Source organism: Rhamphochromis sp. 'chilingali' (assembly GCF_963969265.1).
Source record: "Rhamphochromis sp. 'chilingali' genome assembly, chromosome: 11".
Taxonomy (NCBI): domain Eukaryota; kingdom Metazoa; phylum Chordata; class Actinopteri; order Cichliformes; family Cichlidae; genus Rhamphochromis; species Rhamphochromis sp. 'chilingali'.
This window is the reverse complement of record NC_137938.1, coordinates 14,662,959-14,679,440: the sequence shown is the minus strand read 5'-3', so window position 1 is coordinate 14,679,440 and position 16,482 is coordinate 14,662,959. Positions and strand designations below refer to the sequence as shown.

The 16,482-nt window shown below is 42.1% G+C and overlaps 2 protein-coding genes across 3 annotated transcripts; both read left to right on the top strand.

Annotated features, from left to right (window-relative positions):
- Window positions 1-22: 22 nt before the first annotated feature.
- Window positions 23-10,726, top strand: tbc1d31 (TBC1 domain family, member 31). 2 transcript variants are annotated; one of them, XM_080895891.1, is made up of 23 exons: window positions 23-421; window positions 2,333-2,473; window positions 2,673-2,788; window positions 3,106-3,284; window positions 3,464-3,615; window positions 3,698-3,857; window positions 4,095-4,295; window positions 4,418-4,591; window positions 4,679-4,758; window positions 4,837-4,983; window positions 5,458-5,591; window positions 5,840-5,973; window positions 6,092-6,271; window positions 6,365-6,597; window positions 6,715-6,787; window positions 6,928-7,007; window positions 7,099-7,234; window positions 7,833-7,925; window positions 8,281-8,409; window positions 8,523-8,678; window positions 9,425-9,494; window positions 9,576-9,746; window positions 10,002-10,726. In XM_080895891.1, exons 1-23 carry the CDS (start codon window positions 351-353, stop codon window positions 10,148-10,150), a joined length of 3,159 nt encoding a protein of 1,052 aa, XP_080752017.1. In that variant the 5' UTR covers window positions 23-350; the 3' UTR covers window positions 10,151-10,726. The 2 variants fall into 2 exon arrangements, with proteins under 2 accessions (XP_080752017.1, XP_080752016.1); XM_080895890.1 differs by having other exon boundaries at window positions 4,664-4,758.
- A 567-nt stretch (window positions 10,727-11,293) lies between these two features.
- On the top strand, window positions 11,294-15,759 carry LOC308405536 (uncharacterized protein). The gene is made up of 6 exons (XM_080896207.1): window positions 11,294-11,827; window positions 11,908-12,027; window positions 12,184-12,302; window positions 12,496-12,663; window positions 13,275-13,399; window positions 13,512-15,759. The coding sequence occupies exons 1-6, from the start codon at window positions 11,536-11,538 to the stop codon at window positions 14,842-14,844; spliced, it is 2,157 nt and encodes a 718-aa protein (XP_080752333.1). The 5' UTR covers window positions 11,294-11,535; the 3' UTR covers window positions 14,845-15,759.
- Window positions 15,760-16,482: the final 723 nt, after the last annotated feature.

Below are 16,482 nucleotides of genomic sequence, written 5' to 3'. Positions count from 1 at the left end.
TATTTCGTCAATTTTGGGCGACAAAATAACTGTTCTTAAACCCAACCAATAAAATAAACAAAACAATAACAAGTGAATACAACCTGTTCGTAGGGGGTCAGCTAAACCTTTAGGGCACTACTTAAATCTGAATTACATTGCTAAGCCTTAATCGAGGGCATTAACGGTTTCTCTCATTACCGCACTTCGTCAATGTTACTCTTTTAAATTTGCCGCTGTTTACCCCGCCTGTAAAAAGATTAGCCGGCTAACCTGCTAGCGGGGAAGCCATGCTATATCATAGTGACATTAAGTTAACTCAAGCGGTGTTTTGTAAATTTACCTCCTGAACTGTGTGGACTTTTTTGAAAATGGAGGTGACGGACATTGGGAACAAAGAGGAGGGTAAAATCTGGCATCGAAAACCAACACCGGGGAAGAGGTAGGTTTAATTTTCACAAAAGTCTTCTTTAGTTTCTCAGACTGTCAGCAGCTGATGCTGCACGGACTCATTTACATGCGGGGCATCTTTATTACACATAGCGCTCTAAGTTGTCAGTCTGTATTCCCGTGATTGCTGTATTTTGGCACTCTTACTTTAAGTATTTTTGCTGTCTGTTGGTATTTACATAACGAATACTGATTCGTTACTACTGTTGTGATGAGTTATTTTATTTACTAATTGCAATCAAAGAATTAGTTATGTTTTACTAGTTCATTAAGGCAGCAGTAATCCTAGAAAACTATGAAACTTTAACTGTAGTTCTAGCAAATCGCAGATTTACAAATGATTTATGTTTGAATGTGAATCAAATTAAAGGAAATTTTGAATAAATAAATGAAAATCTTCTTCACAAGTCTCTGACTGGCTTCATGAATATAAAAATGTTGCGACTAGTGCACTGTGACCTCACCCCAAATTTCACCCCAATCAAACATCCGTGGATGAGACATGGATGAAATTGTCTATGGCAATTATTTATTATTAGTCCTTTATTTATCCAGGTAAAAAATCTCATTGAGATTAAAAATCTCATTTCCAAGAGAGACCTGGCATTTATTTGTTTGCTGTTTAGTTCAGTTTCTTTTGAACATGGAAGCAGTACACAGAAAGTCATGCAAAATACACTGCTTCACTTTGGCTGACTTAGTTGACATATCCAAAAGAGTGGGAAGAAGTGCACACTTATTTAACCCGACTCTTTGCCAGTAAATCCATTATTGTTTATCCTGCCTCTTTATTGATATTAACCTCAATAACAACAATATACATATTTATAATTTCACTTTTACTTGCATTTACATACACTGTGTGAAATACAAAATCCAAATACCTCCAATTTTGGTGTGTTGATTGCAAAATCTGAATAAACCTGGAATTCTAACTAATTAACCAGAGACATTTATTGACATTCAAACATCTCTCTCTTTCTTATACCTAACGAAAACCTTATCTTTATACCTGTTTCTGAACTGCTTTATCTTTGCACATTGCTTCAGTTCTAGTTTCACTCCACACACAGAAACACAAAAATATTTTCTTGTAGTACGCACAGTGACTGTTTTCAAGTTGCAAAAACCTTTAACTCTTTACTCCTTGAAACCCTACTAGGAGTAAAACCTTGGAGGTCTTTTGTTGCTTCCTGTCATATTTGGTTGTAGAACAGAACGAGTGAGTGTGCATCAGAAGTTAAAGAGGGTGGTCTCTGCCTCTGCAGCTGCCCTTGAAAAAAACTGGAAACATCACATGGTCGTCACGCCACATCTTTGACTAACGTGTCATAACTCGTCATTAAGGGTTCATGGGAGGTCGTCAGATGTCATCTTGGGGTTGTTAAATTATGTAGTTAAATTCTTTCTCTTACAGAAAACATGCTTTGAATGTCTCGTGCTAGTTGATCATATTTTGCTGTGAACGAAATTTATGCAAAATTTGTATAATACTTAGTAACAAGCAAATTTTGTTCTTTTCATTTAGGTCGAATCCTTGTTGCTAATCATTCATTTTTAGGTTATTGTTTTTAGAAAATATTAAATAATGCAAGAATGATCTATTCACTCATTTTCTTTCTAACATTCTCTCACACCACCATCAAGGAGCCCAGAGATGAAATTTGATTTCGATTTCAGTTCTTTTATAAAGAATCTGTGCCAGTGAGAAATTGTTCTATTCCTAAGGTAATGTTAACATAGCTCATATCCCACACCTGTGTAAGTAAGACCTCAGGTGGTTAATGCACACAGGTGCAGAGAGATCGTAGTAGATCTTTTTCTAGGTGACCACTAGGGAGCAGCGATGATTCACTCAGACACTATTTTGTCTCTGATGAGGTGCCTTGTTTGCCTTTTTCAGTGTGTTAGTGACTGTGGTCCGCACTGCTCAGCAGGCCAAGACGGTGCGTTTCCTCCACGTGGCCTTCGACACCACTGGTGATTCCTTCCTGGCTGGGGATCACCATGGCAACATTTATGTTTTTGACATCAGTAGAAACAGGTGTGTGGCTATGAGGGACACTTGGTTATTTAGTATATAAATGTACAGAATTCTGTATTGTTTAGGATTTACTTTTATCAACCAGGATTGTTTGATTCATAAATGTTCTTCCTTTGAATTAGAATATTAAATATATTCAGAATGGAGTCTTAAAACCTTTGATGCTTTTGAAATTTATTTGATTTTATTTTATTGATAGATTTCGGCTGGTGCAGAAAACAGGACAGGCGTGCACTTCTTTGGCATTTAGCCTCCGCAGGACTACAGAGTTCCTCGTGGCTTTGGCTGACTACACTATTAAATGCTTCGACAAAGGTACGTCCTCACACATAAAGTGCTGCTTAGTTTTTCATTTGTAGTTCATTGTACGGAATTATTGTAGGGTCTACCGTACAATATAAAGCGCCTTGAGGTGACTGTTGTTGTGATTTGGCGCTATATAAATAAAATTGAATTGTAATTTTATTCTTAACAAAAAATTTTTAAAGGATTTTCTTTATTGTAACCACAGCCAGCCAGCACTCTGCGGGTTTTTTCATTTCTCCCAGTAGCAGCTGGTCATTTTAATCCAAAATGTGTAATTTGGTTCTTCTTTTGAACTACAAATTAACTTGTTCTGGTTAATTACATAGACACTAAGCAGCTGGTGAGTTGGATGCGAGGTCACGAGGGAGCAGTCTCATCAATCTCCGTCCACAGCTCAGGCCGCTATGCAATCACCACATCCTCAGACACAGCGCAGCTCTGGGACCTGGACACGTTCCAAAGGAAGAGAAAGCTCAACATCAGGCAGTCTGTAGGCATACAGAGGGTGAGCATGCAGACATGCTCTGCAAACTATCCATCCATTTTCTTCTGCTTAGGCAATTAATGGTTGCAGGTGAGCTGGAGCTTGTTCTAGGTGCTATAGGTCGAGACGCACTAATTTGATATAAATGAATGGACATCCACACTGTAGACTGACCACGTCAGGTGTTGTTTGCATTGCAGGTGTTTTTCTTGCCTCTCAGCAACACCATCCTCAGCTGTTTCAGTGATGATTCCATCTTTGCGTGGGAGAGTGACACACTTTTCTGCAAATACCAGCTCCCTGTTCCCGATTGTGGACCCAGAATCTTCTACAAGGCCTTTGCTGTCACACGGTGGGTCTCTCATCTCACAGCCACTCATTAACAGCCCCTTACAAAAGTCTCTAACTAATGCATACTTGTGCTGTGTTGGCAGTGACGGTAAGAGCCTTGCAGCAGGTGGGCGCTCCAACCTGCTGCACCTGTGGTGTCTGGACACCAAACAGCTGCTCAGGGTGATTCAGATGCCCACGCAGGTTCGAACTGTCAGACAGCTGGAATTCCTGCCCGACAGCTTCGACGGAGGAGCCAGCCAGGTACAAACAGCACTACCAGAAGGGTTTAGGTTTTTTCCAGTTTTCTTGTTTTCATGTTAAAAATAACGTTCTCAAAAATTATTCCTCAAGTAGGTTTTTTTTTAAGATAATCTCATATCTTGTACATTGAAGAGAAAATTAACTGGCATGTAACTAATATGGCTATATGCTGTTAATTTGTACATTTCCTCTGAATTTCTCAGTTTCCTTTTTGGTTATAATTTTGATGTCTTATAGACACTGGGTGTGTTGAGCCAGGATGGTGTGATGCGGTTCATCCACATTCACACATGCAAGCTTCTCTTTCACGTGGGTTCCCATGATGAATCCATCACTACAGTGGCAGTAAGCCCTAACGGCCGACACATTGTGGCGATCATGGATAATGGAAGCGTCAATATCTACAGCGTCCAGAGTCTCACGCAGGAATTAAACAAGGTGACAAGCAAGAATGTGATGAATAGGGTTCATACCAAAAGTTACCACATGTCTTGATTGGAAATTTTGTGTGTGCGCGTGTGTGTGTTTGATTGTTTGTTTTACCCTGGCACTCTCCACAGCCGCCTCCCTCTCAGGTGGCAGTAGTCTCTGGTGGTGAAGCTGATCAGGACTTTTCAAACCTAAAGGTCAAGGTAAGGTCAGAGGCTGTTCAAAGACCAACCAAGAGTTCAGGCAGACGCACACAAGTGAAGACCCTTAGACCTCCTGCTGGGACTACAGCTGAGGATAAAGAGGTAAACTGCTAGAACACACATCATTTTGTGGATGTAATGACTGTGTAAGCTAAAGGGTTGTTTTGAATTTAGTTTCTTTGTGAACAGAATGAACTTCCAGCTGGTTTAAATAAGAAGAGACTGGTGGCTCTGCTAAAGGCATTTGGAGAATACCCAGCTAAATACAGGTAAACACAACTTTCACCAGGAAGATTTAGGCATGCATGTAGAAAAATAATAAGTAATTTTCTATATTTGCATTGCAGAATGTTTGTGTGGCGGTCCTTGCTGTGCCTGCCAGAGAATCATGCAGCATACAGCAGTCTGACAGACAAAGGCCTACATTCAGCCTTCCTCACTCTGCATGAGAAATACCCCATCAAAAGTCACAAACTGCTGAGAGGACTGCAGAGGTGCTCACACTCACGCATATAATCCAATTCAATGCAGTGTTAATTATTTAGAACCAGGTCACAACAACAGTCACCTCGAGGCGCTTTATTTTGGAGGGTAAAGATAGAGTACCTATTTGAAAGAAACCTTAACAATCACGCAAACACTTGGCGACAATGGGAAGGAAAAACTCCCATCCTCCGCAACCTGTTGGGGGTGAGGGGAAAGAAAAGAGAGTGCGAGACAGGACAAAAAGGCAAATCAAAAACTTACACAAGTGTTGGTGTCTCTCAGTCCATCTTGACCCAGTTTTACTGTCAAGAAAACTATAGAAGACTCGATGTTGAAACCTTAACAGGAACTTTTCCTCCGTGTGTAAAAGGGCACTAATGGGTTAACTCAAGAACCACCACCGCCAGATTTGTATGTTTAATGAGCATACAGCATAGTTGGACCCAAAAACATTGTGACTGCTTGTTTTGTCTTCTTCACAGGGTGTTGTCTGCTTTAGCTCACTGGGCAGCCATCTTTGGAGAGGTGGAATACCTTCCTCTGGTAGCTTTTCCTTTTGTCAAGCTCTTCCAGAACAATCCGATGCTCTGCTTCGAAGTGGTGGCCACTGTCATAGGTATTTTCTTACAGAGCTCCATCATCGCTGTGTGTTTTTGCAATATTACATCGGCAAACATTTGAAAACTTGATCAGTCTGAGAATGGTACTGCTACAAGCATGAGGTCAAAATACACTGCTGCTTAGAGTGTACAGACACTTCTGATTGCTATATAAATTTGATCCAAATGCAAAAGTCCTCTTTTCTTTTAGTCAACCTGAACCTTTCACAGGAATCTCTGCTGATTCAGTTGTTTGGTTGTGCAGTGAACTGGTGCCAGCACTGGTTTGAGTATTTCCCCAACCCTCCACTGAATATCCTGAACATGGCAGAGAATGTCCTGGCTCATCATGACAAGGAGCTGCTGCAGCACCTGGTGGACTGTGGCGTTACTTCGCAGGTAACAGAAGCTGCAGAACCACAGAGAGGCTGTCAGATAATGTGCCATAAAATTGCACGCGCTCAGTGGGATCACACGTTCTCTGCACTTTTATGACACTTCTCCCCGCTTGCTCTAGCTCTTCGTGTGGCCCCTGCTGGAGACCTTCTTCTCAGAGGTTCTGACTCGGGATGAGTGGCTGAAACTGTTTGACAACATTTTCTCCAACCATCCATCATTTCTGCTGATGGCCTGTGTGGCTTACATCATCTGTTGCCGTGAGCCTCTCCTCCTCTGCTCACAGAAGCAAGACTTTGAGGTACTTTTCCCATCATTTTTTCTCATCTAATCTAATCCAGGAGAACACAAATTTTGACACATAATGAACTTTTCTGTCTCTCCTCTTCTGTAGTATTTCTTCCACCATCGTAACAACCTGGATGTTGGAGCAATGGTAAAGGAGGCCTACCGACTCATGAGCAGCACACCAGCTGACATCCATCCCAGGGCCATGCTCTCTGACTTTACACCACTGACCAAAGGCCAGTACCCTGTGTTCAATCATTACCCAGAATTCATAGTGGAATACCAAAGCAGGGAGAAGGAGAAGATACGACTGCAGGAGATGGAGTATCTCAGAGAGAGGTGAGATTAAAACAAAACAATAATAAAGAAAGAAAAAAAAAGTTTTTTGTAATAGTAAATATTAAAACTTAATATAAGGAGGGAGGAAGAAGGCATAACATGTAAGTGTGTGTTCAGGCAGGAGGTGTCAGCAATGCGTGCAGATTTTTTACGTCGCCAGGCTGAAGAGGAGGCCTTTTATGCACAACAGGTAGATTAATTTTTCCGAATTCTGAAAGGAGTATATTACTGTAATCCTCAGACTGTGCGGCGTTCAACACAAACAAACACTTAAAATAAAGTGGAAATAAAGGGAATCAGTTTTTACTGTTTTAATTGAATCTGTTTTAGGAGCTGCTGCAGAAAGCAGAAGAACAGCGCAGAAACATTCTGTCACAGGAAGAGGAGAGACTGACACAGCAGAGGGCAAAGTACACGTTGCACCTTTGAAAATGAAGTATGACTTAAATGAATGACGGGAGTTCAGAGAATGGGTTGGTGACACTGTGCTGTGTTGTTCAGGTTGGCCGCCATGAAGAGAGAGCTCAAGGTGAAGGAGTTAGAGCTGCTGGACACAACCAGAAGACGCTTTCTCAAACACCAGCAGGACCTGAGAGCCTCACAGATACAAAGACTAGACCAGGAGATCAGCAGGAAGGTAAATGCAGCAAGTTACACATAAAACATATATACTGGTAGATTTCAAGTTTCAATGATTTATCTCTTCTGTGTATTGTGGATGGTAATGTTTAGCACGTGGCAGCACGGTGGCACAGTGGTTAGCACTGTTGCTGCACAGCAAGAAGGTCCTGAGTTCAATCCCACCATCAGGCCAGCAGGGTCTTTCTGTGTGGAGTTTGCATGTTCTCCTCGTGTTTGCGTGGGTTCTCCCCGGGTACTCCGGCTTCCTCCCACAGTCCAAGTTAATTGATAAATCCAAATTGTTAATTGATAAATCCAAATTGCCCATAGGTGTGTTAGCCCTGTGACAGACTGGTGACCTGTCCAGGGTGTACCCCGCCTCTCGCCCTATGACAGCTGGGATAGGCTCCAGCACCCCCCGCGACCCTGAAAAGGATAAGCGGATGGATGGATGTTAATGTTTAGATGTGTATGTGTACACTTCACTATGTTAGTAATCTGGTTCATATAGTGGAAGTTTAGCACATTATAAATCCTGTAATGGACCGGAACACCAAAATGACTCAGTGTATTGTCACAGAGATTTATGTGCTTGTTGATATTTTGTGCTGCAGATGACTCTTTATGACCAGGAGACAGCTGCAGCAGTCCAGGATCTCGAGGTCAGACAGATGGAGATGGAGGTTCAAAGGAAACAACTTGAACAGGTGACAAACACCCTCCTGACTCCCTACCAGCCTCACCTCCTTCACTCTGCACTTCTTCCCTTTGTGTTAGTACATTTCTTTCCAATAGTGACTCTCATTAACCTGGAAAACAATTTCTAAGTAAAATGTGTTTCACGAACCAAGTTTTGGTTATAGCCAAAACAGTTACAGCTTCCAGTTAAATGCTCAATTAAGATCACTCAAGCATGAGACCTGTTACGCTTTGGGTAAAGTCTTGTGAAATGTGGTTTCACAGATGTTTATATAATTCCCAGCACTGTGACTGTTATTAAAAGTTCCACTGTCTAATCAGTTTTGCTGCTTTTCTTTCATGGTTTTTCCACCACTGTCCCAGCGTTTGTTGAAAGAGCAGGAGCGTGCAGGACGAGAGGACGAGGAGCAAGTGGAGAGGAGAACGAGGCCGGCGGAAAGAGAGGGAAAGAGTTGCACAGAGCTGCTGCGTAACGCTGAGGAAGACATGCAGGCTAGTTACAAATTCCAGTGTAATTGTCAAACATGAAGTCGTGTGTCCATCTGGCTTTTCAACAGGAGCAGTAGAGTCACCTAAATCATATTTCTCCACAAACACACACACAGAGCCGGGAGGAGTTCCTCGGAGGGGCACGTCAGCTGGGCCTGGAGTCAGACTGGAGGGAGGTGAGGGAACGCCTGCAGCAGGCGGACTCTGGGCAGGACAGGACGAGAGAGGGACTGACAGAGACGGACACTGTGGGAGATGTGGCAGGAAGGAAGGTGAGAACAACATGCAGAGCTGGCAAAAATACAGACATTCTGCATTTAAGAAGTACATACACTTGTGTTACAAACTTGAGTAAAACTTGAAGTACTGATTAATGGGGGAGGGGCGGCATGGGGTGTACTAGACCATATTTATTTCAAGGCTTTTGTTTTTCAGATTTATAGAGAAATAAAATATTTTGTTTTAGATTATAATTCTATAAAGTAAAATAAAAAAAAACATAAAATAAAAATAAAAGATTTTTATAAAGCCCGATAAAATGTACATATACCAGTAAAAAGCCACTGACCTTGGGCTGTTAGGCTGGACACTGAATTATTATTAAAAACATCATAACAACGACTTGGTATCACAGCACAGGGCACACGAGCACACACCAAATCTATCCAGTCTCTTTTTGCCTCCTAATGTCAGAAAGTCCCCCCTTCAAGAAAATAGAGTAATGGGAATTTTATTTTATGCCTTAGTTTAGATTGCATGTATGCTTTATTTGACATTACTGTACTTGAGAGTGCTTATATATTATTTATAACCAGTGGAATTCTTGATTACTAAAATAACTGTTTGCTGCAGCCCTGATTTTTATTATGTGTCGGCTTGAAAAGTGACAGAATATATGAGTTTTTATTGGGCTTAGACCTTAAGACAAATCTTTGTGATCCCAGTTTATTGTTATCATCATCATCTGATGTAATGTGAGCATTGTTCATTTAAAGAATGACTGCTTGTTAATTTGCAGTGGGATGAGGTGATGACTCTCAGAGCTCTGCTACAGGATCATCACCAACCATGCCCTTCAGCATTTACAGGTATTACCGCCTCACTGCCACACACAGACACACACACAGTCTATTATTCAGACTCATCTCAGTGTATTTATTGTTTATCAGATGGTGAGGGGCAGACGAGGATAAGGTCACCGTGTTTGAGTAGAGACCCTCTACACAGACACGGTGCCTTCACTCCTGTCAGGACTAACTCCTTCACCACTGCGAGACCAGCAGGAAGTCAGATGTTGTGTCTGAACAGCAGCTCACCCTCAGAGAGCACCTCCACCAACTGTAAGTCCTTGTTATCACCATGTTTTTTAAAAATTAAGTGGCAAAATGTATTTCCCCATCGGTTTACCAAAGCTGGGTAGTATTTCAAGTAATGATCTATTGTAACCACCGCACGATTATAATCTGATTATAATAATCTGTTACTAATCTGTCAAGTGTTGGAGCACAACTACAAACTGTGAAGCTGCCTTCCTTCTATCCTCCTTTGTCAAATGTGTTTTTGTATCAGTAATCCTTTCTTTCTTTTCCTGTCAGTCTCACTGGACCGAGGTCGGGCCCAGCTGGACAGCAGTGAGAGAGAACTGCTGAAGGAAATCAGAGAACTGAGACAGAAGCTGGCAGCAAGAGCCAAAGAGGGCAGCTCTGCCTCCTCACAGTCTGTCCACACACTGTCCTCCCAGTGACCACAACTCCCTCAAACTCTGGCTTCACAGAGTCACAGAAACATATTCTTATCTCGAGACCTCTGGAACAGACGGACAGTGAATCAGACCGATGAGCTAACTGCTTCCAAAGAATGTTTTTGCCATCCATCCCTCCACCTTAAAGTACAAATGCAGTCAAACAGCTTCCACTCTTCATCCTCATGAAAACTCATGTTTTAGCAAAACACCAGTCGAGAACAGAAACAGTTTATTTCAGTTTCTGGCTTTGTTTGTGCTTCATGTCATGTGCACATTGTTGCTCGCATCAACCTGTAATGTTTGGGTGGTTCTCTCAAAAACCAGCTTTGACTATTTTTCTTTAAGCAGTGTGTAAGACCATCTGACATACTCTCGGTACTGTGTGTAACGGACTCACACGCTTCTTCTGCAGAGTCCATAGTGAAGAATAAACTGTTTAAATTTGCTGTCATGTTTTTAACAGATGTGCAGTTCTTACATGAGTCCTTTTTTACTTTAATGTATTTTGTATTTGCTTTATTTAAAATCTATTTGCATAAAAACATTTAAAAATCTGCATTGATCTTTGTGTCATTATGACTTTCTTTATCAGAGTCATGTATTTTTAAAAAACAAACTTTAATTTAAATATCTGCAGTCACACTTTTCTGTATTCAGAATGCATTTAGGTTGGGTTATATTTAGATGAGAGGATTTATGATTTGATTAGAGTTAGAGATTAGACTCTACCAAAGCAGAAGTGCAAAAACACTGACCTATGGGCCTCTTCTCACTGTCTGGGTGTGGCATTAACTGTCATCACTTTTGGTCTTGTGAGCATCCAGGTGTTATTTGACATGAGCTGAACTGGCAGCGATCTCCATTCCTGTCACTCACTGCTTTCTATCTCTCCACCCATGTTTTATCTGTGCTCACCTGCTCTGCATCACTCTGTCACAGGCCATGGGAAGGAAACTGCAAAGCATGCACTGCCCTGTTGTCACTGCCAAAGTTAATTAACAAACAAAAGCACAAACAGGGAGGTATTGGAGCCACAGAATCACATCTAAAAGCAGAATTTCTTTGAATGATGTCTCAAATTTTACAGGCTAATATTTTTATTCTATCTTTGCATCATTTCCTGTAAATTTCTTTATCTTTACCTTCACAGTTACACACTTGAAGGTCACTGTCTTACACCCACAGTCTGACTGACTCACTTTTCACCTGTCACTTCTCATTATGTTTTAGGAAACCATCTTGCCCTCAGCAGGGGTGGATCTACCTTTCTCTCTTTACCTGTCTGCATGTCTGAATCAGTAGATCTCTCTTAGAGAAACTGATTTCCAGAGCTGTAACGTCAGCATGCTAACTTTTCTCTAACCTGAAAATAAGGCTTTGTATCCATGGATGCCTCCAACAGTGTGTCTGCGCTGTGGTACAGGACGTCCAAGCCGCTGGGGAAGGTAAGACGACGTCTCCAAGACCTCCGCATCCCTTCCTCCTCCTATGATTTCATATCTAGCAGCTCCACAGTGGACCTGAGCCACAACGAGAGCGCTCGTCTTGCAGCGGACTGTCTGCTCAGCCGGGGCTTGGAGGATTACCACGAGGTGTTGAGAGCAGAGGGAGAAGTGGACTTTCTGTCAGAGCCAGAGAAGAATTACATCCTGAAGAATGGGAGGGATAGTCACACAGGTTAGAAATATTTCCGTGCATCTTTAATGTTCCCATTATCCCAGGTTGAGTTGCTTTAAATGGTTTTCTGTCTCATGCAGATGATCCTAGTGAGCAGCATGATGATGGCAAAGAGTTGGAGAGTTTATCTGCTGGCTCAAACTCTCCCACACAGTGCTCTGAAGTGTCAGCAGACAGTGACTGTACTCTGGCAGAGTCAGGTCAGTGTCAGCTGAAAGGTACTAATGGAGTACTAAATATTTTGTAAAAGTGTTTAAATCCTCTGTAGGTCAGTGCACATTTTGGGGGCAATGTATTTTTGAGCTTTCTGTTGCAATTCACTGCTGTTTATAGTTTTCTTTTGCTCCTTTTCATAGACGTGAAATCGAGCGGTCCTGTGTTGGTTAAACAGATGATTCAAGTTTTCTTCCCCTCAGACTGCAGAGCAGCTGGCATGAAAGACCTGGTTAGGCAGTTCATCAGAAAGGCTAAACTGGTATGCCTGGATGTGTCTGTGTGTTTCTTTGTGTATGTTTGTACATGTAAAAAGGAATATAGCATGCATACCCGCGCATGTGAAATAAAAACCCAGTGCTGGATCTTGTGAGCTGAGGCAGTGTGAGTGATCTCTGTGACTGCAGGTGTTTGGTAAAGTGATTCCTCAGTAACTCATAACCACGTGTCTATAGGCCCTGGCTATAGTGGTGGACAGCTTCAGTGACGTGGAGCTGCTTTGCGATCTTCTGGAGGCGAGCAAGAAGAGAAACGTGTCTGTACATCTGCTGTTGGACCAGCTGAACCTGAACCTGTTTGTTAGCATGTGGCAGGACCTCAAACTCGACAGTAAAAACTTTCCTGTGAGTCCACTCGTCATTCTCTTTCTCACTACCTTCAAATTGCAGCACTCTTCTGAAGAAATCAAGAGTAAAAACGTTAAGTATCCATATACATGCTTTATATCTTGTTCTTTTTTTTATCTTGTAACCATGCAACCTTAAATCAAGCCTGCCAGAGAACCACAGTATCTCTGATGCAACAGTACAGCACAAGCAAACACTGTACATGGAAAGCACCTTCACCGAGCTCTATATGATGACCATGCTGTTTTCTTTTTTGTCTGATGTGATGTTTTCTTCTTTCATGAGCCAGCATTTGATCTTTAAGGGACTTTTCCTAAAACACGCTGCTGCCACTGGATCATGTAACAAAAATGGCTGATGCCCATCCCTGTTGTTCTGGGATGGGCATTTTAACTCAGTAATCTGTAGTCTAGGCAGGTACCACAATTATCACTTCCAAATTAGGATTTGTTTTCTTAGCCCTGGAGGTTGCTGCTTAAAAGACTGCTTATGACAATCAGTAAACAAATGATATGTTTGTCAAGATAAACATCTACATCCATCAATGATACAGCAATAAAAATACAAATGATACAGTTTGTGTTAAATAATTGTGTGTGTGTGCACAGAAACTGTCAGTACACAGCGTCTATGGACAGACCTACTGTGCAAAGACAGGCAGGAAGCTGAAAGGTCAGATTGCAGAGAGTTTTATCATCAGTGACTGGACTGAAGTGCTGACTGGTTCATACAGGTATAAACATGCAGGAACATCATCATTATCAACAATTTTTGTATGTATTCTCTTAAATTTTCTGTTGTACAATTAGTAACCGTGTGTGTGTGTGATCGTGTGATCCCTTCAGCTTCTCCTGGTTGTCCTGGCAGGTCCATCGGAGTCTTGCTGTTCTGTTAAAGGGCAGCGCAGTCACATGTTTCCTGCAGGAATTTCACAGGCTGCACTCCAGCTCCAAACCCGTCACCGGCTTTGTCACCTTTATCACTGTGCCCCACACTCTTTGCCGACACGCCACATCACATGCGGCTCTTCATAGCGATACTGGTATCAGTAAGCAGACATCAAACCAGACAGGTCTTCAGTGGGACTGGAATAAAGATGCTGAAAACACTCAGACAAAAGCAGCTGGGACAGTTCTACATAAACCCCAGAGCCCAGCACTGGTGAGCAGCCGGGGGGATAACCAACCTCAGCACAGAGCAGACACTGGTACACAAATCCAAAGAAAACCTCTGCAGCTGTACCCGAAGCCTTTGATTCAACCAGAAATGGAGCGTGAGGTGCAGAGTAAATCTGTGGAAAAGCCCAAATATACAATGGAATCTGGACACACAAGGCATAATGAAAAAGAGAAGAGCGAATACCAGATTCAGAGCCACCTAAACCTGCCTGATCATACCCACTACATCAGCACTACAGCTGAAAAGAATGCAGCGATTCAAGAGTCAGACCCTCTGCACACTGTGTCCCCGACACACAGACAGCACAGGACTGTACTCTGTGAAACACCTTTGAAGAATTCAAATCTTGATCCTGCAGACGTGGCTACCGAAGGGCTCTTCTTTCAGCAGAGGAACAGAAACACAAACCCTCTGAGGACTGCTGCAGACCTGAACACACAGAGAGGACAGCGGAGCTCCTCACACAGTTTCAAACCCAAACCGGAACTTCAACATGATAATCCCAAACTCCACCCTCCTCCTACAACACAACACAAACAAGCAAACACCACTCATCAGTTTCTTTTTACACCTCTAAGAGGACACACACCTGGTGTGCAAACCAAATTCTCCTTTCTAGAAACCAGGAGGCAGGCTCAGCCACAGAGGTACTACCAGCCCCAGCTCCAACCACAAACTATCAAAGAGCTTCCAGCTTCAACAGGAGCTCATCTTAGGCCTCAGCTTCAGAAAGACCCAAAGCTCTTTCTTCCAGGTACAGCAGCCCAGATTAATCTTCAGTCCCACGCTTTCCAGCAGCCTAATCCCCTTTGGAGGCTCAACTGGAGCCCCCAGAATCATCCTATGGAGCGTCACAGCTCCTTCAGGACCCCCCATAGGATGGGACAGATGGCTGGCTGGGGGCCTTTACAGAGCAGCATGAATACACCACTGAGAAGAAGCAAGAGTATGAACGAGAGACAGACAGCAGGGTTCAGTCTAAACAGAACGTTTAGCTAACTCTATATTGGTCACATTTATCCACCCACAGACACACAGGAGCTGCAGCTATAAAAACAACACAATATCCTCATAAGTTTCACTGAGCTTGGGTGATATTTTAATGTAAACCTCTTGAAATTATACTAGACCAAGAGATGAGCTTATTATTGCTACAAGTCCAGCAGCTGTATCTGCGTATTTTTGTTAAAATAAAATATAACTTCATGACAACGTGTAATCTGTTACATGTCTTTAATCCTGAAAGGTGTGTTAAAGTAGAACATTTGGGGTAATTTTACAGCCGCTACACACACTCACGAAAGTGCTTTCTGTTATTAAACATCTGCTAAGGTTGATGTTGAGTGGAGCGATGTGAGGAGTTAATCTGTTGCCACTAACGTGAAGAGAACAAACAACAAGCCTACACTGTCCTGAGAGATTTTATTATCTGCATAATGCTCAGAACAGCTTGTCTGATACAAACAGCATCTGAAACAGACTTTTTTTTATCAGAAATATAGAAATACTGTGTTTAAACTAACAACCACAAGCAACATGTGAAGCAGAACATGAAGCAGTTAAAATAATTCACTTTGTTTCATGGTTTAATGCAAAAAAGAGTCACTGCTGTATAGTTATTGAAATAGTGATGGCTTAGTCACTATGCTCTTTGTCTGAACCATCTTCAGCTGGTTCTTCACTTCCTTCCTGTCTGTGTTCACCTTTGTAAACAGTCAACACTGCAGCATGAGGATATTGTGTTTCATGCTGCTGCCCGTCAGTCTCTAACACGCCTGTCAGTAAGATCTTGTTCCACCAGCGCTGTCTGAAGATGTGCAAAGAGACACTGGTCAGGCTCTCCCCATCCTGGTAGTCCTCCCTCATCTTCTCTGGGATCAGGTCCTCTGACATCACCAAGATCAAAGAGAGAAAAACTGTTGGTTTATAAAAAGGAGCCAATTTAATCCAAACTGTCTGGAATTTAAGCCTTGTGACAAGAGCAACTTTAAATACAAAAAAAACTGAAAAATTACATTTTGTAGGTCTTAAAGGCAAATTAAATGACAAAATAAAGGTGAAAGAAAATTTGTCAAGTTCTTCTTAACTTTCAATAAAAACACAATGTAACACAGTGCTGACTACATCTGTGCACTTTGGCTGTGTGAAATGAAATGACAGAAATGTCCTTTTTAATGAGACAACTTGTTGGGTAGGAAACATGGAAATGAGCAAACTAGGATCAAGACTCGGGGAAATATTCAAACACTGATGCTGCTGATAAAAATGTAAACTGATGGTCATGAATGGACACTTGTTTATCAGCTATAAAATTACCAGTTAACTAAGCTGGATGTTTTTTCATGAAGTGTTTGATATAAGAGAGCACAGACTAAATTGAATGAGTGACAGTACCTGATAGTTTCCTTGTCTCACAGCCAGCTCACCTCTGAACTTGTAAACTTTCTGCTTCAGTATCCAGAGCAGCACTGTGACAAAACCACTGCAGAGAGAAACAAATTTACTACACAAAGCTGTTAGAGGATGCTGCTCAGTCATTCACTGCCAGTGAAGTGCATGTCCTTACTTTTGCCATGATCCAGCAGCTACTCAGCTTCCTTAATGAAGGAGTTACTGTGTTCACAAAGTTGGGTCTCC

Bases quoted from the DNA above. Each gene is read 5' to 3' on its own strand.
- tbc1d31 (XM_080895890.1), top strand. From the start codon at position 351: ATGGAGGTGACGGACATTGGGAACAAAGAGGAGGGTAAAATCTGGCAT. The intron at 7,235-7,832 runs GTAAATGCAGCA...TTTGTGCTGCAG, and splicing joins ACCAGGAGATCAGCAGGAAG to ATGACTCTTTATGACCAGGA. The intron at 8,410-8,522 runs GCTAGTTACAAA...ACACACACACAG, and splicing joins ACGCTGAGGAAGACATGCAG to AGCCGGGAGGAGTTCCTCGG.
- LOC308405536 (XM_080896207.1), top strand. From the start codon at position 11,536: ATGGATGCCTCCAACAGTGTGTCTGCGCTGTGGTACAGGACGTCCAAG. The intron at 12,028-12,183 runs GTCAGTGTCAGC...TCCTTTTCATAG, and splicing joins CTGTACTCTGGCAGAGTCAG to ACGTGAAATCGAGCGGTCCT. The intron at 12,303-12,495 runs GTATGCCTGGAT...ACGTGTCTATAG, and splicing joins TCATCAGAAAGGCTAAACTG to GCCCTGGCTATAGTGGTGGA.